The sequence below is a fragment of the Panthera pardus genome, unplaced genomic scaffold, assembly GCF_024362965.1.
Source record: "Panthera pardus isolate Hobbes unplaced genomic scaffold, ASM2436296v1 HiC_scaffold_3, whole genome shotgun sequence".
Classification (NCBI taxonomy): domain Eukaryota; kingdom Metazoa; phylum Chordata; class Mammalia; order Carnivora; family Felidae; genus Panthera; species Panthera pardus.
The window spans coordinates 8311764-8337079 of NW_026526876.1; the positions used below are offsets into that span (position 1 = coordinate 8311764).

At 52.5% G+C, this 25316-nt stretch overlaps 1 protein-coding gene across 2 annotated transcripts in view; it reads left to right on the top strand.

Moving 5' to 3' along the window:
* The first annotated feature begins 4929 nt into the window (after positions 1–4929).
* GAS7 (growth arrest specific 7) overlaps positions 4930–25316 on the top strand; it is a 211204-nt gene continuing 190817 nt past the window's right edge. Inside the window, exon 1 of one of the 2 annotated variants that reach the window (XM_053893019.1) lies at positions 4930–5600. In XM_053893019.1, coding sequence (XP_053748994.1) covers positions 5418–5600 — 183 coding nt within the window. In that variant the 5' untranslated portion in view covers positions 4930–5417. The remainder of the gene's footprint in view (positions 5601–25316) is intronic. The other variant, XM_053893018.1, reaches the window with a different exon arrangement.

Sequence of the window (25316 nt, forward strand, 5' to 3'; positions counted from 1 at the left end):
TAGGTATACGGCCTGGAGAACAGCCCTGTGTAACTCGCACCCAGATCAAGAAGCAGATTACCACAAGCATCCCAGATGCCCTGCTGTGGTTCCTCCTGACTTCTAAGAATTTCTTACCCTTCAGTGTCTGGGTTCCTTTCTTCTACATTACATCTGTGGGATTTACTCACCTGTAGCAATGTTCTGTTCATTCTCCAAGAGTAGAGTTTTCCTCCACATAGGTCATCATTTATCCACTCTGTTTTTTTTTGTTTTTTTAAGATTTAATTTTTACGTAATCTCTACATCCAACGTGGGGCTCGAACTCACAACCCTGAGATCAAGAGTTGCGAGCTCTCGCAACGGAACAAGTCAGGCACCCCTCATCTGCTCTACTGTTGATGGACATTGGGCTGTTTTCAGCTTTGCGCTGTTATGAATATTGCGTCTACAAACATCGCGTAGGTCTTTTGGTGAACATGTGAACCATCTCGGTTGGGCGCATACCTACAAGGAGAATTGATGAGTCACGTGTGCTAAATAAATATCACATGTTCCAAAGGGCTCCAGCCAGCAATGGAGGAGAGCTCCAGGTGTACCCGTCCTTATCAGTATGTGGCATTTTCTTTTTCTTTATTTTTTTTTAATGTTTGTTTATTTTTGACAGACAGACAACAGACAGACAGCTGGGGAGGAGCAGAGACAGAGAGGGAGACACAGACTCCGAAGCAGGCTCTGAGCTATCAGCACAGACCCCAACGCAGGGCTTGAAATCACAAACTGTGAGATCATGACCTGAGCCAAAGCCGGACGCTTTGGACCTCGTTGGGATTTCAATTTGCTTTTCTTGACGATTAACGAGGTTAAGCACCTTTTGATGTGTTATTGGCCATTTGGGTTATCTTTTTTCAGTGAAATGTCTTTTGCCTTTTTCTTCTATGGAGTCACCCATATTTTTCTTACTGACCTACAGGAATTCTCTATTTATATTGCCACATATATCTCTCTAGCCCCAAGCCCAGCACACTGTCCATTTCCTCGTCTTAACCATTCGGTTGTTCAAGTTGCTGTTGAATAAACTAGCAAGGAAAGGGAGGCGGGGACCCTCGTGGAATGAATGAGGCTTTTATATATTCTTGTTTACGTTTTGGTTTATGTAACAGCTTTATTGAAGTATAATTTACATACCAAAACTTCTACTTGTTTTAAGTGTACAGCTCAATGATTTCCTGAGTTGTGCAACCATGACCACAATTAAATTTTAGAACATTGTCATCACCCCAAAAAGAAACCTCGTGCCCGTTTATTTATTCCCTATTCCCACCCCCAGCCCCCGGCAACCACTAATCTATTAACCGCCTCTTACAGATTTGCCCTTTCTGGAGTTTTCTCATACATGCAATCATACAACATGCAGCCTTTTGTATCTGATTTCTTATTTATTTATTTATTTATTTATTTAGCGAGAATGAGTGGGGGAGGGGCAGTGAGAGAGATGGAAAGAGAGAAGGAATCCCAAGCAGGCTCCTCGTGGGGCATCATCTCACAAACTGTGAGATCATGACCTGAGCCGAGATCAAGAGTCAGACACTTAACTGACTGAGCCACCCAGGTGCCCCTCTCTACAAGTGTTTTGCTTTTAAATATTGTTTTAAATTTATTTTTGAGAGAGAGAGAGAAAGAGTGTGAGCTGGGGGGAGGGGCAGAGAGACAGGGAGACACAGAATCGGAAGCAGGCTCCAGGCTCTGAGCTGTCAGCACAGAGCCCGACGTGGGGCTCGAACTCACAAATGGTGAGGTCTTTACAGGAGCTGAATGAAGGAGGACGATCAACCGACCGAGCCACCCGGGCGCCCTTCCTTCTCTGCAAGTTTTTGTGTAGCTGTTTGTTTTGATTTCTCTTACGTAGATACCTAGGATGGAATTGGTGGGTCATATGACAAATTTATGTTTAACTTTTTAAGAAACTGAAACCCTGTATTTCTCTGCCATCCATAGGCTGATGATGGAAAGGCATGTAAGACTGTCTTGGGTAGAAAAGAAATACCTGCCAGCCGACAGTTATCGATTAAGTGCACAGTGTCAATAGAAGGCTAAGAAACAGACAGATTAAAGCCTGCTTTTCGGAATTTATTTTTTTTTAATTTTTAATGTTTATTTATTTTTGAGAGAGAGAGAGAGAGAGAGAGGGGAAGGGCCAGAGAGAGAGAGGGAGACACAGAATCCAAAGCAGGCTCCAGACTCCGAGCTGACAGCACAGAGCCCGATGCAGGGCTCGAACTCACGAACCGCAAGATCATGACCTGAGCCGAAGTCGGACGTTCAACCGACTGAGCCACCCAGGCACCCCTGGCCTGGTTTTAGGAGTTTATAGCCTAATCCAGATGTTCTAACCCACGTGTTTATGGAGTAACTTGGCAGTATGGAAAATCTGAACACGAGCAGGGGCTCAAACCTGCTCATATTGCAAAATGAATTCAGAAAGTGCCAAATGCCTGCTTTTTGCAAGACTCAGTGTTAGCCTTTAAGAGGTAGAGCTAGAAATTGAAACACACGTGCTATCCCTCCCCTGGGTTACGAAGAGTCTACTCAGTGAAATAAGACTTATTGTGAAAAGAAGGTAAATAATCAAAGATTCAAATAAAAGTTCAAGACAGTAATACATCAGGGAGGAGGAAGGCAAAGGGATGGAAATAGATGAAGGAGAAACTCATCTTCCCTTCAAGATCTTGTGAGAAAACAGAAACCCAGACGGTGTTTTTAAAAAAATTTTGGCATCCCAAAGATACACTTATTGCCTTGGAAATCTTAGTTCAAAAGGAAGTGTTAGATAATAAACCAGGACCATTGGACTAGATGGATAATAATTGCCAATATCTGAATACTTAATACACTAGGTATTGCTTAACATTGTTTACATTTTTACTTATTTACTTCTCTTTTTTTTTTTTTTAATTTTTTTTTCAACGTTTTTAATTTATTTTTGGGACAGAGAGAGACAGAGCATGAACGGGGGAGGGGCAGAGAGAGAGGGAGACACAGAATCGGAAACAGGCTCCAGGCTCCGAGCCATCAGCCCAGAGCCTGACGCGGGGCTCGAACTCACGGACCGCGAGATCGTGACCTGGCTGAAGTCGGACGCTCAACCGACTGCGCCACCCAGGCGCCCCTATTTACTTCTCTTAATAACTAGGATAGAAATGCTACTAACATCTTCTAACGATGAGGAAAATGAAGCCCAGAGAGGTTAAGTAAATTGCCCAAGGGCACACAGCGAGAAAGTGGCTTGAGGTGGTTTGAATAGGAGGAATGGAGAGCCCACAAAGCGAGCCACTAAGTACATTTAACCCTCTCAAGTCCCAGATGCCAGCTACTGGATTCAGACTCCAATCACAGATGGGGAAAGAAGCCTGAAGGTGTTAGAGTGTTAGGTATTGTCGAAGTTCCGTCTTTAGTAAGGGTTCGGAGATAGGGGTTCCAGCAGTCAACTCTATACAGACTGGCAGTGGGTTTCAACCAGAGAACCTTTTCTTGAGATGCTATTTGTAGCTGGGCCTGTCTCCTGACTCAGGCAGGGCGGACAAGAGGAAGCAGCCCCTGGTGTACAAGAAGCCAGATCTGGGGGCGCCTGGGTGACTCAGTTGGTTAAATGTCTGACTTCAGCTCAGGTCATGATCTCGCATTTGCGGGTTCGAGCCCCACGTCGGGCTCTGTGCTGAGCAAGTCACTTGGAATAGGGTGTACGGGACACTGAGTAGGCAGAGATTTCTCCAAGCCCAAACTGGATTATAGGTTGCTCACAAGGCACCCTGGAAGACTCCGAGTTGCAAGAAGGCTCCGGACCTGTTGTCCTCACTTGAGCTGGGCCTTATCATCAGATATGAAACTTGAGGTCAGTCTGCAAATAGTCACACGTTCCCCCATACAAGGAATGTGAGGCCCTTTTAGCTGATTCGGTCAGTTACTTTTAGTGACTGTTGCCCACATCAAATTTGGTAGTTCTGCTTTAAGGGACTCTTAGTGGGGACTGTGGTCAAGAGCTGTTTTTGTTTTTGTTTTTGTTTTTTCCCCTCATGTTTTTAGCCAAGCAAGGGTTTGTGAATTTGCAATCGATGGAGCATTATAAGCAATCTGGATTTGTCAGCTTGCCCGTGGCCAGAGGCCAGACGGAGGGGTTTCAAGGTTAGACAGCTTAAAGGCAGACTATGGCTCAACAGTGATTTTCCAAAGCTAGGGTGGCCTGGGCCCAAGCATTTAAAAAAATTACTCAGGGGCACCTGGGTGGCTCAGTTGCTTAAGCGTCTGACAACGGTTCGTGGGATCGAGCCCTGCGTCAGGCTCCGCGCCGACAGCTTGGATGGAGGAGCCTGCTTGCCTGGAGAGCAGGCTGCAGTCCAGATGATCTTTGCAGGTACCCGGCTCATTGCATGGAACGTGGCGGCCTCCTGCTGTTTGTTGATTGAGTATGTGAGTGTAGACCTCTCCTCCTGGCCCACGTGGATTTCAGGAAGACTGGTACCCTGGGTGGGTGGGAGGGGGGGGGCAGGCAGCCCCTCTCACCTTCCCCGCTTCCCCCACGTATCCTCATTGGCCTGCCTCCCATTCGACCAACTCCTAACCCCAGTCCGTCCACTGTGAACACGTGGCCTCCCAGCTCGGGCGCCAGGCTGCAAACCTGTCTTGGTGAGTCAAGTTCAGCCCGAGGTTCAACCCCGACAGCGGCGGCCACAGTCACAGTCCCTCCCAGCGACCGCGGAGCCCGCCGGCGGCCGCCACCAGACCTACAAAGCCCGCACCGAAGGGCGTTGCTAGCGCCGCGGCTCGGGGCGGCGGGGGCGCGCGCGGGGAGACCCCTCCCCAGCGACCTGCCCCCTCGGCGGGCGTGGCCGCCCTGGCCCCGCCCCAGCCCCGCCCCCTCGCCTCCGCGCGAGCCCCAGCTCGGCCACCCCGGCCGCCAGCCCCTCTCCGCGGACCGCCCGGCCGCCCCCTCGCCGCGGAGCCGGGCCCTCGGCGATGCCCCGGAGCCCACCACCTCCCCCGGGAGCTGTGCATTTCCGCGCGCCCGGGCGGCCCCCGCTCCGGCCGGCCCCGGCGGCCGCAGCCCGCGCCCCGCGTCCCCGGGAAGTTGTCTCCGGAGCCCGCGGCGCCTGGGTCTCCTCCCCCTGAGCCCCGCCCCCCCCGCCCCGCGCCCGAGCTGCGAGCCGCCCGGCCCGGGGGCGTCGCCGCTTTTGCTCCGCGAAGCCAGCGAGTCTCCGCTGCCCTGCGCCGCGCGCGCGTCCCCCGCCTGCCCGGGGACCCCCCGCGCACCCCCCGAGACGGCGCGCGCCCAGAGCGCGGGAGCCCGGAGCGCCGGGCGCCTGGGACCCCGCGGAGCCGCTGCCCAGCCCGCGGGGCTCGGCCGGGATGCAGGCTGCGCTGTGAACCCCGGCGCCAAGGCCATGTCCGGCGCCCGCTGCCGGACCCTGTACCCCTTCTCCGGGGAGCGGCACGGCCAGGGGCTGCGCTTCGCCGCGGGCGAGCTCATCAGGCTGCTGCAGGTTCCGGACGGCGGCTGGTGGGAAGGCGAGAAGGAGGACGGGCTCCGCGGCTGGTTCCCCGCGAGCTACGTGCAGTTGCTGGAGGTAAAAGGGGCGAGGGCCGGGGGGCCGGGAGACCCGGGGCTGCGGGGCTCGGCGCGCTCGCGTACCTGTTGCCCGCACCGGGGACGCCCCAGCCGCTCCCCGTCCGAGGGGGCGCCGCGGGGCGGGCTGGGGGTGCAGCCGCCGCGCGCCCCGACTCTGGGGGCGGCGGAGCCAGCGGGGCGCCCCTCCGGGCCGGGCGGCGCGGGGATCGCCCTCGGAGCGCCCCCCGTGCCGGGCCTCCCGAGCACATCGTGGCCGCCCTGAGGAGGGAGAACTTGTTGCCTGTGTGAGTTCTGGAGCGGGCGGGCGGGCGCGCTCCCGGCGGTGGCAGGGGGCCGGCCGAGGGCTGCGGAGTCCGGAGGTCTAGGCATAGAGGCTTGGAGGTTGAGGATCCGGAACAGCGGCGTCATCGGTTGGGCCCCGGAGCCCGGAGCCCGCCGACCCGAGGACGGTCGTGCTGCCCCGGGTCAGGCCGCCTGGGGGCCGCCCACTTGCCGGTCAGCTGAGCCGCCCGCCCGATCCTGCGGTTCCTCCCCTGGTCCAGCGCCCCCAGGCTAAGGTCCAGAACCTACAAGTGGTCTGTTCCGGGGGTTCTGGCCTGACCCCAGGGCTGCAGAGGACCTGCTGAGCCAAGTCGGCTGGCTGTTTATTGTCTGGGTGACAGTTGGGAGGTCTCCTTGTCCTCTAATCGCTGAGCTCTCGGTCACAGCCAGAGTGGCCTCCGAAGTTTCTGAAGTCCTTTGGTGGGGGCGGGGGGGGGGGGGTGGGCTGGGGAGGAGTGACTTCATAGGCTATCCCCTTTCCCAAAGGGCTGCCAGATTGTTGCCTGGCCTTAAACAGGCGGTTACCCACAACCGTGTAAGTAGATAGTATAAACGTTTTGCTGAAACACCTCCCCGAATCACTGGAGACTGCATTTATTTATAATTTGACCCCTGACCTACTCTGCAAAGAACAGAGTAGGAAGTTTTGAGAGAAATTGCTCCGTGGGACCCAAAGAAGGAAAGAGAAAGAAAAAGAAAGAGAAGGAAAGATGGATGGATGGATGGATGGATGGATGGATGTGGTGAAATGGTTATGGGTGAGTTTGCTGAAAGATAACCTGTGGAAATATGATCAGAACCCCGGCTGGATTCACAGAGTCTTCTTCCAGGGTCCAGAGGGCAATGCAAAAATCCCCCCTCCTCCCGATGGATGAGGAGCATTTGAGCAAAATTTAGGCTGGAAGAGATTTCAGGGTGTGAGCAGAAGAGGACGTTCCAGGACGCTTTTGGTTCTGTATTTTGAGACACCTGTGTACGCAGGGAAGGCTCAGGTGTGTTCCTCAGATTTGTGCCGAGGTTCAGAAGTAAAAGAAAGCAGGTGTTGCGGCCTCCCTGTCAGTGGCTCAAAAGCAGCCCTGGGAGAGCCTCCTCTTTTCGAGTTCCCCTGGTGACCACACTTCTCCAGGAAGCACTAATGTGGAAATTTGGCAGTTGTGGGTCTGTCCGGTCAGCGTCCCTGGCTGGGTGTCCAAAAGGAGTGTTTTGGGGTGCGGGTGAGGCTGGTGGGGTCTTAGGCTGCTGTTAGCAAGAGTGGGGGCTCTGCGTTTCCCTCTGGGGAAAGGGAGGCTTGAGCCAGACCCAGGGGGCAAACAGAACGATCAGCTGGGTCGGGCGCGTCCTGCGGGTAGACGTGCTGAGCAAATCTCTGGCGGGTGAGTGAGGGGCTTTTGGACAGCTGCCAGCTGGTGACGTGCCGGGGGGGTGCCCATGTGTGGGAGCAGTACCGCCGAGATGGGGGCCCGTTTGTGGAGCACCCACTAGGCGCCCGCTCCCCTGACCGCTCTGTGAAGGGGGAGGCGCTCTCCCCACATCCCAGGTGAGCAGAAGTGAAAGCAATTGCCCGAGGGAGTAATGCTTGTGTATTTGCTTAGCGGCTCAGAGGGCTGAATATTACCTCTGTGCCGGTTTTCAACGTGACAGTGTGGGCTCAACTGCTAACAGGCGAGGGAGGGAATGGTCTGGATGCTGCGGGAAAGGACAAGAGCAGTCCTGTAGGAAGGATCAGAGATCGGGCCCTTTGTGTCCGGGCACCTCGTCGGTGAGCAGGCTGGACCTCAGGGCGGAGGGCTGGGTCGGGCTGCAGGATATGTGGGGAGAGTCCCTTGGGGCTGGGGTGAGCCCTCAAAGGCAGACCCGGTTCGCGGAGAAAGCACAGCTCCCAGGGGACTGGCCGGTACACGAAACCACACGTCTGGGGAAGCAGCGGGTTTGTCAAGCCTGGACGTTAGTGCAGGAGCCAGGAGGCTGGCGACGGGGCCTGGAGGTGGGAATCCTCATGGGACGTGTGCCTGCTGGAGGCATGGAGATCAGGAGGCCAGGGGAGCCACTGGGGAGACAGGTACAGACAGAACAGACGGACGGCACCAGCCTCCTGGCGGAGGAGTGGGGAGGCGGGGGCACCACCGGGAGTGGTGGACAGAGTGATACCAAGAAGCCCCGTCTTGGCAGAAGGGTGCAGCAGGTTGAGAACAGCATATGCAAGATGGACGCTCCTCAAGGATTCCTTGCTCGCTCAGATAAAGAAAGTGGGACTGAGAGGCCCTTGGCTTTGCAAGCAGCACACCCCACGGAGGGGAGCTGGGAGCTAGCTGTGACACAGCTGAAAGATCTGTCCTGGAGGCCGGCCAGCCCCGGGGGAGAGGCCAGCTTGGGGAGATTCTTGTCCTGGTTCCTGGGGGGAGAATCTCTTTGGTCAGGCCATCAAGGAAATGGGAGAAGGGTACAGCACATCCTTGGTTTCCAGAAAGCGGCCCCCAGGAAGGTGTCAGCCCCAAGTGGAGAAGTGTGGGGGGCCAAGGGCTGGGCACAAGGGAATGGTGGAGCCTTCCAGAGGAGAAGAGCACTGGAAGAGGGAACCCGTCTTTCCCAAGAAAGATGTAAGGTGAGATGTAAAGGCCCTGAGATAAAAGCTGCCAGAATAATCTTTCTTGAGGGTCTCTTCAGCCTTGCATGAAGAAGGGGAGGAGCTGAGAAGTTTCCTGATATGTGGGCGATGTGGTCGAGGAGCTGAGACGGGCTGGAGACTTCAGGGGAATGTTCTGTCCCCTCCAAGCCAGGCCAGGATCCCCTGCATAGACTGGAGGCCCTGTGGGGGCAGAGGTTTCTGCCAGACTTGTGGGGTGCCTGGTGCCTGACAAACAGCTCCTGGGGGAGGCAGGCAGAGCCCAGATCCCCGTCCCTGGGGAAGCGCCCGAGAGTTGGACGTGGGCAGGTCCGGTGGCTGGAGGGCCAGGAATTCCCCGCCGTCTGCTCTTAACCTTGAATGGAGAGAACAAATTGGGGACCCGGAAGATGCTGTAAGGCATCTGTGGAAACCCCCAGAGCTTTTGGGAAATAATTCTGGAGGGGGGAATAAGACTGGAACACAAACACCCCAGAGTTTTCCGTGACTGAAGTGCTGTTCTGAGAATCTGCTGTCTGGCCGCGAGGTGCGGGCCTCGGGGGCCAGGGCGACGTGACGTCCCCTCCTTGAACCCGGTCGCCTCTCCGCCTTCTGTTCTCTCGCTTTGGGTTCACGTGCTCCTGCCGGAGCTTCCAAGGTGTGGATGTGAGACGTGGAGCTGGGGAGGGGGGTAATCGATGGCCGTGTAACAGGCCACCCCGGAACTCAGTACCGCGACACAAGCATTTACTATCACGTCGCACACTGCTGGGGACCGACCGGGCTCCGCCGGGTGGTTCTTCTGCTGGTCTCTCTTGGCATCTGTCACACCTCACGGTGGCCAGGGCTGGGGTCCCGGGGCAGGCAGAGCTGGGCAGGGACTCCAAAGTGGCATCTTCACTCTCTCGCTTGGCGTGTTGGTGTTTTTGCAAGTGACTTTCTTCTCTCCGCTTGTGTCTCATCCTCCAGGGCCTTTCCGCACGGCCTTTCCCTCTAGCAGGGAGCTGGAGTCTTTCCAGGGTGGCCGGCTTCCAAGAACGCACGTCACAAATTGCCCGGCCCTCCTAAGGCTTGGGCTCAGGACTGGCAGCTCACTTCTGGCACATTCGATTGGGAAACCGAGTCACAGGAGCAGGAGATCCTGTGTGGGAAGGAGGTGCATGAGGGTGTGGGTACGGGTATGGACACAGGTTCATTGAAGGCCGTTTTGCACACTGGCAACCTCAGGAGGGGAGGGAGAACACGTCTGGCACAGTGTGCCAGCCTAAACTGATGAGAGAGAGCGCCTCCCCAGAGCGAGGCAAGGTGCAGGAGTCTTAGCTGACTTGCTAGAAAATTCTCCACGGCCATCCTCAGACGAGATTTTCTCTTCTTTAAAAAAAAAAAATTTTGGGGGCGCCTGGGTGGCTCAGTCGGTTAAGTGTCCGACTTCAACTCAGGTCACGATCTCGCGGTCCGTGAGTTTGAGCCCCGCGTCGGGCTCTGGGCTGATGGCTCAGAGCCTGGAGCCTGCTTCTGATTCTGTGTCTCCCTGTCTCTCTGCCCCTCCCCTGTTCATGCTCTGTCTCTCTCTGTCTCAAAAATAAATAAAACGTTAAAAAAAATAAAATAAAAAATAAAAAAAATTTTTTTTAAGGTGCCAGGGATTTCTTGGCCACCTGATAAATGTTGCAGCTGAATTTGGAACCAGATTTTCCTGTCCCTAAAGCCTGAGTCTGTCCACTGGGGCATTGGCCTTCCAGCCTTCTTGGGTTGGGTCGGCTTTGTGCTGGTTATTAATAGACACTGTGTATCCTAGCTGCCCAGTATCTAGTGGATGCTTGCTTTGTTACACAAATTGATTTTATGTTGTTTATTTTTTAAAAAATTTTAAGTTTATTTCTTTTGAGAGAGACAGAGAGTGAGTGGGGGAGGGCGGAGAGAGAGAGGGAGAGAGAGAGAATCCCAACCAGGCTTCGTGCTGCCAGCACGAAGCCCGATGCGGGCTCGAACTCACGAACCGTGAGATCGTGACCTGAGCCGAAACCAAGAGTCAGACACGCCCAACCGACTGAGCCACCCAGGGCGCCCCTACACAAATTGATTTCAATACACGGCCTTTTTTTCTCTAACGGGAGCGTTACCTAAAGTGGGTGTGACCTTGTCAATTTTTTTTTTCCTTTTCTTTTTCTTTTTTTCTTAAGGCAGTTCATTATCTGGTCTGTTCCCAAAGCTGTAATTAGGGCTGGTGGCTCGCAGAGTATGGCACGGTGACCAAAAAAGACCAGCGTGCTTTGTGCGGTCGTCGCGGAGTCATTCTGCCCTTTGATTTGGGGGCTCGCGGTCCACGGTTGTAGCTCCCGCTGTTTGAAAAATCTACCTTGAGCTCATCCCTCTGTCCGCCTCTCTTCGGGAACCTACCCCCTCGTCCCCGCTGCGCACGGGGCTGGTCAAGTGCCCCCCCCGCCCCAGGACTTCAAAGCAGTGGGCAGGGCTTACGGATGCCAGGGATTCAGGGCATCTCTACAAAAGTTCCCTTAGCAACACGTCGGCAGGAATCCCTGACATCTGTTCACCATCACGTGGATCCCTGCTGCCCGTGACCACCTAGAAACGTGAATGAGATACTGACCTTCCTGGACTCTTCCAGCCTAGAAACAAACCCGTGTTTTATCTGGCCGTCTGAGTGACCTCCTCTATGAGCGTGGATGCCGGGCGGCACTTTGCTGGGGAGAGAGAATGTTCGGTACATGTCAGGCGTGGGGATTTTTGTGAGGCCGCTCCAGGGGACGTCGGTCTGTTGGGTTTTGCTCCCTTATTACTCACAGCGTCACGGGAGCACATTTTCTCACAGAATGCCAGCACGGAGCTGCCTTGCAAAATTAGTAGATTCCTCTCTCCCTGCCCCGGCGAGGCTCCTGGGGTGGCGTTTCCACCTATGGAGAGAAGTAGCAATGGCGACTGGCAGGTGGTCCCGCTTTGCCCTTTGGTTCATCGGATCCAACAGGTGTATGAATTTGTGAGAAGTTTTCGTGGATTCATGAGGACTCCCCTGCCTCCTCCCTGCATGGTTAGTATCTCCCCAGTCTGCTGTTAAAGACGTGCTCTATTATTTGGGGCCCCCGGGTGGCTCAGTTTGTTAAGCGTCCGACTTCGGCTCAGGTCATGATCTCGTGGTTTGTGGGTTCGAGCCCCGCGTCGGGCTCTGTGCTGACAGCTCAGGGCCTGGAGCCTGCTTCGGATTCTGTGTCTCCCTCTCTCTCTGCCCCTCCCCCGCTTACTTCCTGTCTGTTTCAAAAATAAATAAACATTTAAAAGAAAAAAAAAAAAGATGTGCTTTATTAGGTTAATCTTGGTAGACCGTATTTATCTCACTTGTTGAGCTGGGATTTAGACTCGACCCCCAGGTACTCAATTTCCTACGTCCAGGGTCGACTCCTCATCTGTCAGTCCTCCTCACTGCCTTCTGTCCCCTACCCACCAAACCACGGTGAATGTCCCTACCATCTATCTCTCCTCCGCCTCGCCTGGCACTGTCTCCCCCCCAACCCCTTCTTGTCACCCCCCCTTACCTTCTCTATTCCTGTTCATTATGTTAGCAAGCCCAGTCTGCTCTCTGTTAGAAACATTGCTCAAAGACTTCTCCTTCTTCCCTGGTGTCGGCACACTTTTTCTGTATAGGGCTAGGAAGCAATTTAGGTTTTGTGGCCAAGGGGCTGCGTCACTGGGATTTGTGAGCGCCAGAGGTGGTGAGCCACGAGCGTGCCCCATATGGTCTCTGTCCCAGCTACTCGTTAGACTGTGAAGCTGATATAGATGATCCGAAAACCGATGGGTGTGGTTGAGTGCCAATAAAACTTTATTTACAGACACTGAGGTTTGACTTTGTTACAATTTTCATGGGCCGTTTGTAAATTTTCAGCCATTTCATGGGGCACCGGGGGGCTCAGTTGGTTGAACGTTGACTTCAGCTCAGGTCGCGATGGTGTGGTTCGCGAGCTCCAGCCCCACATCGGCTCTCTGCTGTGAGGCTGTCTGTGTAGAGCCCGCTTCAGACCTTCTGTCCCCCTGCTCTCTGCCCCTCCCCCACTTGCACTGTCTCTCAAAATAAATGATAAAAAAAAAAAAAAATAAAAGCCATCCTTAGTTTATAGGCTGAATGTAGTTTAGAAGTTCAGATACGCACAACTAGATTGTTCCGTAAAAGTCCGTATTCTGCACAGTAGAAGAAACGTGCTGTGAAATAATTTGGGGTTCCTTGCCCTTACCCCAGATTTACATTTCGGTTCTGGGGGGCACTTCACTAAAGACAGCTCCATTCCAGGGGTCCAGCTGCTTCTTGATGTCATTCGGGCATCTCCTGGGCTGCCCTCCCCATATGGGCCTTTGCCGTCTGTCTGTCCAGGCAGTTGCCAGAGACAATGCAACTCTCTGCCGGGTCCCTCGCCTGGAGCTGTCTCCTTCTCAGCAGTTTTTGGGAGGACAGTATCGTTCTCGGACTCGGAGGCTTCTTCCCCGCTCCGCTGGTGCGGATGTAAACGTTTAAAACCAGCTCAGGCGGGGAGGTGCAAAGTCCTGATGAGGAAGCGTTTGCCAGTTTCTGGGGTATCCGAACTGCCACCGTGGCTGATCGCAGCGGACGATATTGGACACAGAACGTGGCGTGCAGTCAAGGCATACGACGTGCTGATTTGATTCGTTTATATGTTGTGTGCAGACGGTGTAGTTTCATTGTACTGGTACGCTGCCACCCGTCACGTGATTGTCCCTTCTTTCCGGCGGTGGTTGGTGGCTGGTTTTCTAAGTGCCGCAGAAAGCCTGTGGTTGGATCAGAGGGGAGGGTGCACTCTGATGTGTTTTGGAGAGCTCATCTGGGCTGGCGAGTGCAGACTGGCTGTGAGGAGGGTAGGAAGGGAGGCTCGGTGGTGGCCGTGTGGCCGTGGTAAGGGGGCGGACCTGGGGTGTGTTCTATAGGTGGCCTGAAAACACTTGTCGGTGGATTGACTCTGGGGGGTGCACGTCTCCCCTCTTGCATATTGCATGTGAGTTGTGATAACCCTTTCCTGACTATATTCTCCTTTTTTTTTGAGAGAGAGAGAGAGAGATAGAGGGTGGGAGAGAGGGGCAGAGAGAGAGAATCTTAAGCAGGCTCCAGTCCATGAGTTCGAGCCCCACGTCAGGCTCTGTGCCGACAGCTCAGAGCCTGCTTTGGATTCTGTGTCTCCCTCTCTCTCTCCCCCTCCCCTGCTCACGCTCTGTCTCTCTCTGTCTCTCAAAAATGAATAAACATTAAAAAAAAAAAAACAAGAGTTGGACGCTTAACCGACTGAGCCACGAGGTGCCCCTCCTGTGAATCGTCCGTCCATTCTGCCACCAGAGACTCCTTCCTTAAAGCACTAGGGGAAGGCAAATAAAAATTGGGAAGAAGTTAACGTCTTGAATGCAGAAAGCACTTTTTATAAATTATGGAAACATACACAAAGGAGCGCATCTGTACGAGAATGGGCAGAGAGCTTGGGTAGATGCTTGATGATAAAAGGTGTCCGAAGTCGTCATCAGCATATTCAGTCTCACTGGTAAGCAAAGAATGGCACGTTTTAAAAAACACACTTCCTTTAATGAAAACTGTCAACGTTAAAAAAGAATGAGCGTTGGGAGGGGTGTGGGAAGATCGTCCTGTGCTCCCTGGAGGGTAATTGGGCAATATACTCTAAAGGCCTTCATAATGTACATGTCCCCTGTTCCAACGGTTCCATTTCTAGAAATTTGGACCCCGGAAGCATCTGATCGGCAAGCCGTGGGCATCAGGAAGCCCACCGTGGCACCGTGTCTAATGCTGGAGTGTGAATTGGCCACAGCTTCACCGTCCACCAGGAGGAGCTGGCTAAGATAAGGCTCACTTGTGCTGAGCACAAGGTCAGACGGGCAGAAGGGGCTCGGCAGCTATATTGAAGCTGAATTTAAAAAAAAAAAAAAAGGATTTGGTCAGTGATGTTAAATATTTCATGGAGTCAGTGTAGTTTAGATTCACCGTATGACGAGGCAAAGAGAGCTGGCACGTCCAGGAATGAATTGCTTTTTAAAAGCAGGGACCGTGTGTAGCGTGCGTTCTGTAAGTGTCCTTTCGTGGAGAGAACAGGTTGAAGGGATACTTGGTGGCCAGGACCCCGTTCTTTTAAACATCCTTAGTTAACAGCAAATCTCTGTCTTTTGGGGGAGGGGGAGGTGGTTTTTTTTTTTTTTTTGGAAACAGCCAAAATTCACTTGGAGCCACATCTGGTGTGTCTGTACATGTGACTATCTGTCTATCACCTTGTTGCAAAAAAGACTTAAAGCAGCTTACCAAAAAGCATACGGCACGAAAACATAAAAGCGTAAATGCGCAAGGAAATCTGGAAAGGAGAAAAGAAGGTAACAGGCACAGTGAAGTCTGAAGAGCAGGGAGGGAAGTTGGATTAAGTGATGCTGTTCAGGGGTTAAAAGAAGTCCTTTCCTGCAGGTAATGATGTGATGGAGCTGTTCTCAGCAGGGAGTAGCAGAAGGGTTGGGCACGGTGAGCTACGTGCTGTATCAGTCAGGATGGGTTAGGATATGCCGCCGTAACAAACAGCCCCCAGATCTCAGTGGGTAAAACAACCTAGGTTTGCCTCTTCCTCGGGCTGCAGGTCCGTCGCAAGTTGGTTTGGGGCCGTAAGACCCTCTGGGACCCAGGATGCAGCAGCAACCACTGGAATCCTGCTGGTGGGCATGTCAGTGGTCCCTAAAGCTTCTGCCCGGAAGCGACTTACAATACTTGCTTGTGATCCTATTTCGTTGACCAAAGCACACCCAACGTGCTAGGTAGCCGTCCCGCCATGTGCACAGAAGGAGGAAAGGAGCGAGCTGAATATGTGTGGACAGCTCTGTTGACCACCACCTGTGTGTTCACTCGGGGGGGATGCCCCAGTTCTGGGCTCTTTAAGGCTCAGCGTTGAATGGTCATCCTTACAGCTGTGCTTCTTAAACTGAATTCAGTGCTTCTAAAGAGTTTTTTTATGTTTGTTTATTTTTGAGAGAGAGAGAGAGAGAGAGAGAGACAATGAGTGGAGGAGGAGCAGAGAGAGAGAGGGAAACAGAATGGGAAGCAGGCTCCGGGCTCTGAGCCACCAGCACAGAGCCTGATGCGAGGCTTGAACCCACGAACTGTGAGATCATAACCTGAGATGAGGTTGGATGCTCAACCAACTGAGCCACCCAGGTGCCCCTGAATTCAGTGCTTCTAGACAAGGTTCTCAAAATGAACTTCCTGGGTCTTGTTGGTTAGATTCTGGCTCAGCAGACCTGGGATGGGGCCCCAGGTGCTGCGTGTCTGACGAGCTCCCATTGATGCTAAGTCCTCAGCCACAGTGCAGACCTCCGCGGGTCCCCCTAGCTCCTGATAGCCAGGGTGAACTCTTACTGTTCTCAGGAAGCCGCTTTCCCCATCCCCAAGCTGTCCCGGCATCTAGCACCCTCCCGGACCCAGGAGTAGATACTTCACCTAGAAGTTTTGAACAGACGTAATCGTTTTCTGACCCTAGACTTTCTGTGATTTTTTTTTTTCCCCTTTGTGGTCAATACATCTGTCACAACTTCTAGTTCAACCAAAAGCAGGCATTTGTATTTGAGCATCTACTATGTATCATCTCTCCACAAGGCTCAGTGAGCTACAGCCAAGACAGGGAGCTGAGGTTAGTGGCTGTTCTTCGGGGAGCCCTTAGGAATGTGCCGTCCCCTCCAGGGTGACTCTGGCAGGTGACATAGGAGACTTGAGTTTCACACTTGTTCCTTTGGAATGAAAGCCGTTTTAGTCTCCAGGGCCTTAATCCCTCCTGTCTCCTTTGCTTCTCTGATGTACGGAGAACTCCAGGATCAGTCAATAACAAAAAAACTAATTAGATTGTAAAAACTCCTTAGAAGTGGTATTTTAAAAATTCTACAGAAATGAGCCCTTGTCCTAATTTCATCATGACAGAGGATCTTTACTTTAGCAGTGGCTTGGGGAAGAATGTCACGGAGCCATTAGTTTCTGATTCCTAGTATAATTTAGAAATAGGAAATCTGAGTCTAGTGTTCTCATTAACGAGTTCCTTCTTCCTTCCTTTCTCTTCCTTCCTTCCTTCCTTCCTTCCTCCCTTCCTCACTCCCTCCCTTTCTCCTCCCTCCCTTCCTTCCTTCCTTCCTCCCTCCCTTCCTTCCTTCCTCTTCCTTCCTACCTTCCTTCCTTTCTCTTCCTTCCTTCCTTCCTTCCTTCCTTCCTTCCTTCCTTCCTTCCTTCCTTCCTTCCTTTCCCTCCCTCCCTCCCTTCCTTTCTCTTCCTTCCTACCTTCCTTCCTTTTCCTTCCTTCCTTCCTTCCTTCCTTCCTTCCTTCCTTCCTTCCTTCCTCCCTCTTCCTTCCTTTCTCTTCCTTCCTCCTTTCCTTCCTTTTCCTTCCTTCCTTCCTTCCTTCCTTCCTTCCTTCCTTCCTTCCTTCCTTCCTTCCTTCCCTTCCTCCCTACCCCTTCCTTCCTTCCTTCCTCCCTCCCTCCCTTCCTCTTCCTTCCTTCCTTCCTTCCTTTCTCTTCCTTCCTTCCTTCCTTCCTTCCTTCCTTCCTTCCTTCCTTCCTCTTCCTTCCTTCCTTTCTCTTCCTTCCTCCCTTCCTTCCTTCCATTTTCTTTCTTTTCTTTTCTTTTCTTTTCTTTTCTTTTCTTTTCTTTTCTTTTCGTTCTTTCTTTCAATACCTGCAAGCCTTTGTTGTGTTCAGAATGAAAAATGAAACTGGGTTGAGTTTTTGATAACCAAGGAAATGCCCAGCACAGACTCTCCTAATCTGATACTGAAGCCTAATATTGTCATTTATTTATTTTTATTTTATTTATGTATTTAAATATTTAAATGCTTATTAAAAATTTTTTTTTAATGTTTATTCATGTTTTGAGAGACAGAGTGTGAGCGGGGGAGGGACAGAGAGAGGGGGAGACACAGAATCCGAAGCAGGCTCCAGGCTCTGAGCTGTCGGCACAGAGCCCCACGTGGGGCTCAAACCCGTGAAACATGAGATCATGATCCGAGCCGAAGTCGGACACTTAACTGACTAAGTCCCCGAATACTTTCATATTTTTAAGAAAGTTATGAGGGTCTGGGACTGTGTTCTGGGTGACGGCACGTGCTTACAACCTGCCTGCATGACATCACGTTACTGCAGGGCACTGAGACCATGCTTCTCACACACTAACACACATGCGGAGCACGTGGGGACTTGATAAAATTCTGATTCTGATTCAGTAGGTCAGGGATAGGGCCCCAAGCTCTGCATTTTCTACCTCTAGCTCCCAAGCTAGGATCGCGTTGTTGGCTTTTGGGCTGCGATTAGAGGAGCAAAGCATCTAAATCACCTGAGGGGTTTTAAATTTGCCTGTAAGTCATGATTAAGTCCTGAGATTAGATTGGATTTTGTTTATCTTTTTTTTTTTTATTTTAGTGGATTATATGAGGCCACCCAGGGTAATAGAAAGAACACAGGCTTTGGAATTAGACTCCTCTTTGAATCTATTTAATCAGAGGACAGAGAGAGGGAGGTGGCCAAGAGGTAGGTTGGGGAGGGGGGTGGCTGGTGTCCTGTTTGCCCAGAGGGGTCCCTCCGTCACAGGGCGGGCATGACGCTCAGGAACGCTTTGCTGGGGACGGGAGCTGGCCGTGGACGAAGCAAGGCTGGGGAGCACAGTGGTGAGTGACGGGAGCGTGGCCGGCCGGGGTCTTGACTGCAGACTGAACCTCGATGGCAGAGAGCGAGCCAGGATGGTCTCTCGCCAGATCCCAGCAGGACAGTCTTGCAGCGGGGTGTGGCCTCCGTATCTTGAAGCCCTTTATCAGTTCGGAGGGGACGCTGGATGCCTGGCGTGGTTTGCTTTGTGAGCTGGAATGTGAGCCCTGTGTCTGCCCCGCATGTGGACTGCTCAGAACACACTCAAGGGCGGGGCGGGACCGTGTCCCCCCCCCCCCCCCCCCCCCCCCCGCCCCACCGCGTCCCCCCACCCGTGTGGCAAGAGTGTGGCAGCTCTGGGTTCCAGTCCTGGCTCAGCCCTTGCTGCCTGTGGGACCCTGGGCAAGCTGCAGAACCTTTTAAAGTTTTATGGGGCTCCTGTGAGGGTCGGGAGAGCCTGGAGGGGCTCTGGCACCTTGTATACACCCTGTAAATGGATTTGACACCCCGTGTGCTCTGGGCATCGTGCCAGGTTGCTTGCTGATAGCTGCCTGTTTCCTGGGGCTTCCACTGGGGGCGCTACTGAGGTGGGAGAAACCTTTTCCCAAGGGCCCCCTCTGAGGTCACAGTGCAAGACTGTCCCATTGCAGTACTGTGGTCATGGCGTGTGGCCTGCGGGCACGATCGGCCTGGCATCTTACTTAAAAAAAAAAAATTTTTATGTTTATTTATTTTTGAGAGACAGAGAGAGCGCACGAGCAGGGGAGGGGCAGAGAGAGAGAGACAGGCAGACAGACAGACGGAATCTGAAGCAGGTTCCAGGCTCTGAGCTGTCAGCACAGAACCCAATGTGGGGCTCAAACCCACGAACCGTGAGATCATGACCTGAGCCGAAGTCAGACGCTTAACCGACTGAGCCCCCCAGGCGCCCCTCTATTTTACTTTATTTTTAAAAAGATTTTATTTTTAAGTAATATTTGTACCCAACGTGGGGCTCAAACTTACAACCCTGGGATCGAGTCCCATGCTGTAATGACTGAGCCAGCTAAGTGCCCGTTTCTTTCTTTCTCTCGCTCTTTCTTTCTAAGAGAGCAAGCGAGTGAGTGCGAGCCGGGGGGGAGGGGTGGAGGGAGAAAGAGAGAATCTTAAGCAGGTTCCACACTCAGTGCAGAGCCTGACTTGGGCTCCATCCCACAGCTCTGGGTTCGTAATCTGAGCCAAAATCAAGAGTTGGGGAGCCCCCCCAAGCACCCCTCTTTCTATTGTAATATTTCTATTGAGTTATAATTCATATCCCCTTGGAAGTGTACAATTCAGTGATTTTTTTTTTTTTTTTTTACCATATTTATAGCATCCTGCAGCCATTACTATGATCAGTTTTGGGCCATTTCATCTGTACCCTTGCTTATGAGCCGTCACTCTCCATTTCCCCCCAACATCCCGGCCCTAGGCAGTGACTCATCTGTGTCTTAGAGATTTGCCAATTCTGGATAGATCCTATAAGTGGAATCCTACAATTTATGGTCTTTGGTGTCTGGCTTCCTTCACTGAGCATAATGTTTTCAAGTTCATCCACATGGTAGTGTGAATCAGGACTGCATTCCTTTTCATGGCTGAGTAATATTCCGCTGTATGGATGTACCATGTTTTATTTATCCATTCTTTCACTGTTGGACATTCGGGTTATTTCTTCTGTTTGGCTCGTATGAACATTGCTCCTACGAACGTTTGTGTACAAGTTTTTGCACAGACTTGGGGGCACCTGGCTGGCTTAGTGGGAAGAGCGTGTAACTCTTGATCTCGGGGCTGTGAGTTCGAGCCCCGTGTTGGGTGTGGAGATTACTAATAAATAAATAGATGTAATTCCCATCACCTATTATGTAAACAAAACCAAGTTTTTGTGTAGCTGTTTGTTTTTATTTCTTCTGGGTATATACTTTGGAGCGAAAGTGCTGGGCCCAGTGGTAACTATACATGGTGACCAGAGAAAGTGCTGGGTCCAGCAATTTGAGGAACTGCCAGACTGTTCTCCAGAAGGGGCCCCCCCCATCTTACAATTCCAGCAGCGGGGGAGGAGAATTCCACTTTGTCTCCTCGCCGACGCTTATTATTATCTGTCCTTTTAATTATAGTTGTGCTAGTGGACGTGAAGTGGGGTCTCGTGGAGGTGGTGGTGTGTGTTTTACTGATGACTAAGGATGTGGAGCATCTTTTCATGTGCTCTTTGGCCATCATTGTATCTTTTTTCATTTATTATTGTTCTTAACGTGTATTTATTTTTGAGAGACAGAGACAGAGCATGAGTAGGGGAGGGGCAGAGAGAGAGGGAGACACAGAATCCGGAGCAGGCTCCAGGCTCCGAGCCGTCAGCACAGAGCCCGACGCGGGGCTCGAACCCACGAACCGTGAGATCATGACCCGAAGTCGGACGCTCAACCGACTGAGCCACCCAGGCGCCCTGCCATTGGTATGTCTTTAGAGAAACGTCTGTTGAGATTCTTTGACCATTTTTATTTTTATTATTTTTTAAATGTTTATTTACTTATTTTGAGAGAATGAGAGTGAGCAGAGGAGGGGCAGAGAGTGAGAGAGACAGAGAGAATCCCAAGCAGGCCCCACACTGTCAGCGCAGAGCCCGACGTGGGGCTCAGTGTCATGAACCTTGAGATCATGACCTGAGCCAAAACCAAGAGTGGGGTGCTCAACCCGACTGAGCCACCCAGGCACCCCTTGGACCATTTTTTTAACTGGTGATTCGCTTTTTGTGTTTTTGTTTTTGTTGCTATGGTCTCTTCTGTTTTTCTTTTCTTTTGTAGCCAGATTAACTTCCCATTTGTTGGCGTTGGGTGTTAGCATCCTGGGAAGACCCAGGCAGCACAGTTCCCCTGTGTTCCTCCAGACCTCTCAGCACTCACCCCCCTGTATTGGAATTCTCTGTGCCCCTTATCATATTGTCGAGGTTTTTGAGGTCAAGGATTGGTTCTCTGATCTTTATAGACTCATCTCTTATTGTACTACCAGGCATAGGCATTTGATTTAAAAACAACAACAAAAAAAACCCCAAAAAGAACCACGGTTCAGTCATTTCCATCAATGTATACAAGATTCCGGTTTGCTCTGCATGGGATCTGTGGGCTTCACCCGGGGGAAAAAACAGTAAAAAGTTTACAGAGTGACGTTCTTACAGAATCTCTGTTCTCCATCCACACACCTTATGCCTAAGGACTGTGGGTGATAAGACCTTGGAGAGAGAGAGTGCACCATTCAGAGCACAGCATCCCCGCTGAGGGATCAAATACCTCGAGTACATGAAGTAGGCTTGTCACCTTGTATATAAAGGGCAACAAACCTTTATTATTTCCTGCTGGCGAGAGAAAACAGGTGTGGAGGAAATTGACCTCCTGCCAGACTGACTTGATTACTGGGTCGCTCCTAGAATCCCAGAATGGGAGTTTTTTCTTGGTTTTTGTAGTATGTGGGGGAGGCAGTCGGGTGTCACCGTGTTCGCAGCTGAACAGGTCTGGGTGTGGACGCTGGCTCTAGGAGACTTTGGGCACATGGATTACCTGACCTTGGACCTCAGTTTCCCTGTCTTTAAAATGGGGATAATGAGGCGGTCATCAGAGCATCCTTGAACGTTGGAACTGTCTCTTTTGGCATAAATGCCCCACAGACATCGGGGCACAGTGTGACCCTGGGTGTGACCAAGTGAAGCCTTACCTACAGGTCAGTAACTAAGGGGTATCTTATCCTGGGGCATGTGACAGATAAAGCATCGTGTAAACACAGAATTTTCTGCAGAAGATTGCATCATCAGGTCCGGAGCCATCTCCCTGACTGGTCAGGTTCCTTCTCAGAGTGAGGGTAGATGCCCTCCTCTCTGTTTTAAAGTTGATGGGTTGTGCGACATGGCAAACGGGACATTGATTCCTCCTTTCAGCTAGCCAGCTGCAACTGTTAAACACCATTGTGGGTTTTTTGAGGGGGGCAGAGGGGTATCACAATAGTGGGGAAATGCTGTGCCCCAGTTCCCATCTGCACTGGCTCTATAATCCAGTCCTTCAAGGTGGCAATTTTAGGACTTTTTTCTTTTCTTTTTAAATTTATTCATTTTTGAGACACAGAGAGAGAGTGCAAGCAGGGGAAGGGCAGAGAGAGAGAGGGGGACACAGAATCCAAAGCAGCTCCAGGCTCCGAGCTGTCAGCACAGAGCCCGACGCAAGGCTTGAACCCACGAACCGCGAGATCATGACCTGAGCTGAAGTCGGATGCTTAACCGACTGAGCCACCAAGGCACCCCTCTTTTCTTTTTTTTAAAGTTTATTTATATATTTTGAGATAGAGCACAAGCAGGTGAGGGGCAAAGAGAAAGACAGAATCCCAAGCAGGCTCCGTGCCATCAGCGCAGAACCCAATACGAGGCTCGAACCCACGAACCGCGAGATCATGACCTGAGCCGAGATCGAGAGTCGGACGCTTAACCGACTCAGCCACCCAGACGTCTCCACTTTTGGGGTTTTCTGCTCATCCTTTCTTTCCGCTTTCCTCTGTTAATCAGGGAACAGAGGAGAAGTCTTTCCTCCGGGCTCACAGCAGCCTACCCCGGGGAGAGGGCAGAGTCTTTGTGTGTCTGGCTCCCTGCTTTGAAAAGAGGAGGCGATCTTTGGTCTTTAGAGAAAAAAATAGTAGTGTCTGTTTACCACTGTGGCCAGATCATGCATGCCGATCGGGAGCTTGGGATCAGAGAGATGGTAGTTTGGGGTTTGTGGGTGCCCAGACGGAGACGAGACTGAGAGACCTGATCTGGGGAGAGACCTGATCTGTGTGTGCCCTTGAGGAGCCCCGTGGTGGGATGGCAGCAGAGATCCTGATAAGGCTTGAAATTTCACAGGGACTTGCTCAGCCTTGCCCGGGAGGAAGTAGCCAGGATGAAAACCATGAACCAGGCGTCTTCCTCATTCCAAAGTGTGTATTTGGTGGGGGGAGAGCCCAGCCAGTGGGGACATGTGGAAATGGGGCTTGGCCACAGCATTGCCAGGCACTCCGGTGGGGCCGTAGAGTACCGCTCTGGCCTGAGTCCTTTGCCCTCTGGCCCTGACTAGGACCGTGGCCCCAGAAGAAAGCTATACTCCAGCACCAATGGGAGGAAGGGGAAGTCGGAGCCTGTGTGAAAGTCTGTTTCCCAGACTCGGTGTTCATGGGCGCTGACTCCTGGAGGTCTGTGTGCTGGGGCTGTGCTTCTGCCCACACCCCCCCTCGGTGGACTCCATCACTCCCTTTCCTCTTCGGGCACCTCCTCCAGGAAGCCCCTGGAGCTCTCCTGGACTCCGTTGGAAAAGCCCAGGATTTTGTGCCTGTGAGGCAAATGCTAGCTCCCATTCTGCAGTTCCTGGAGGGGCGGGGGTGGGGGGTGGGCATTGTTCTAGGCTGCCAAACTCAAGTACAGCTCTGGTTCCATTCCCCCCCCACCCCCACCCCTCCTCCGGGCTTTCAGGGGCTGGCGGATGAGGGTGCTTTACTCTGGGTGGCCGGTCTGCTTTATTATTAGTCTTGGGGAAATGATTTCTCTGAGAGGCGGAGAAAGTGTAAATTATGCTTCACTGCAAATTATCACGACTGTGTATGTATTCAGCTTCTGCTGTAAGTCTTGTAAATGAGGACCGATGTGAGACGCGGGGGAAGCTGGAGAGGGGCGCCCCGTGGATGCATGGCGGGCGTGATGGATAATCACGGAGTCCCCGGTCTTTGAAGTTCTCATAGTTTCGGGAAGAGGGAGGGGAGGAGGTTGTTCTCCCATGGGTGGCTGCGCCCCAGGTGAGAAGGCTGGAGGGAAGCAGTTTGAAGGTGACAGACACCCCCATCCCCCACCCCCGGGAGTGGGCAAGTTTTCTGTGAACTGCATCCTTAGCAAACATTTCTCCTTCTCCTTCTCCCTCGACAGAGAGAGACAGAGCACGAGCTGGGGAGGAGCAGAGAGAGGGGGAGACACAGAATCCGAGGCAGGCTCCAGGCTCTGAGCCGTCAGCACAGAGCCCCCACGCGGGGCTCGAACCCCACAAACCGTGAGATCGTGACCTGAGCTGAAACCAAGAGTGACATGCTTAACTGAATGAGCCACTCAGGTGCCCCGCAAAATTCATTTAAAATCTCTGACCAGGTTTTTGATAGGTCCGTGAGAGTGTGGTGACCCCCATCCTGTGCCTCTTAAGTTGCCTAGAAGGATTTTGAAGGTGACGGTGGACGTGAACGTGGTTTGAGGTTCTGGGTGAAGCTGATGTCCATACGAGGTCTGTTCAGAGATTTTGTGCAGGAAGCTGTCAGCCTTGTCCTACCTGCTAAGCCCTGTGCTGGGTGGTCTGTCCCCCTCGGGCCCCCTTGAACTTGCTCCTGAGGCTGCTTCCTGAGACCCCCCTTGTCTGCTGCTCAGGCCAGGGCAGTGGGGGCACTCGGGGCTGGTGAGGGGCTGAACTGTGAACGCCCCCCAATTCCTATGTTGAGTGATAACCCCAAGTACCCCAGAAAGTATTCGGAGGGTAGAGTCCTTAAAGTAGTAATTAAGTTAAAAAGAGGTCCTGCATGGGGCGCCTAGGTGGCTCAGTCAGTTGAGCATCCGACTTCGGCTCAGGTCACGATCTCGCGGTCTGTGAGTTCGAGCCCCGCGTCGGGCTCTGTGCTGACAGCTCGGAGCCTGGAGCTGCTTCGGATTCTGTGTCTTCCTCTGTCTCTGCCCCTGTCCCGCTCAGGCTGTGTCTCACTCTCAAAAATAAGTAAACGCTAAAAAAAAAAAAAAAAAAAAAAAATCAATGAAAAAATGAGGTCCTGTAGGCGTCCTTCTAAGAGGCGATGAGGACAGGGACACACAGCGGGAGACCACGCGAAGACGCAGGGAGAAGGCAGCGTCTAGAAGCCAAGGAGATGAGACCTCGGGAGAAACCAGCCCGGCCCACAGCGCGATCTCAGACTTCTGGCCTCAGAATCGCGAGACCGTAGATGTCTCTCGTTGAAGGCTGTGAGCCTGTGGCCCTTTCTTCTGGCAGCCTCACCTGCATCCTGCGGGGCCCGTCCCCTGGATGTAGATGTGAGAATTCGCTACGTAGTTCTCTGTGGGAT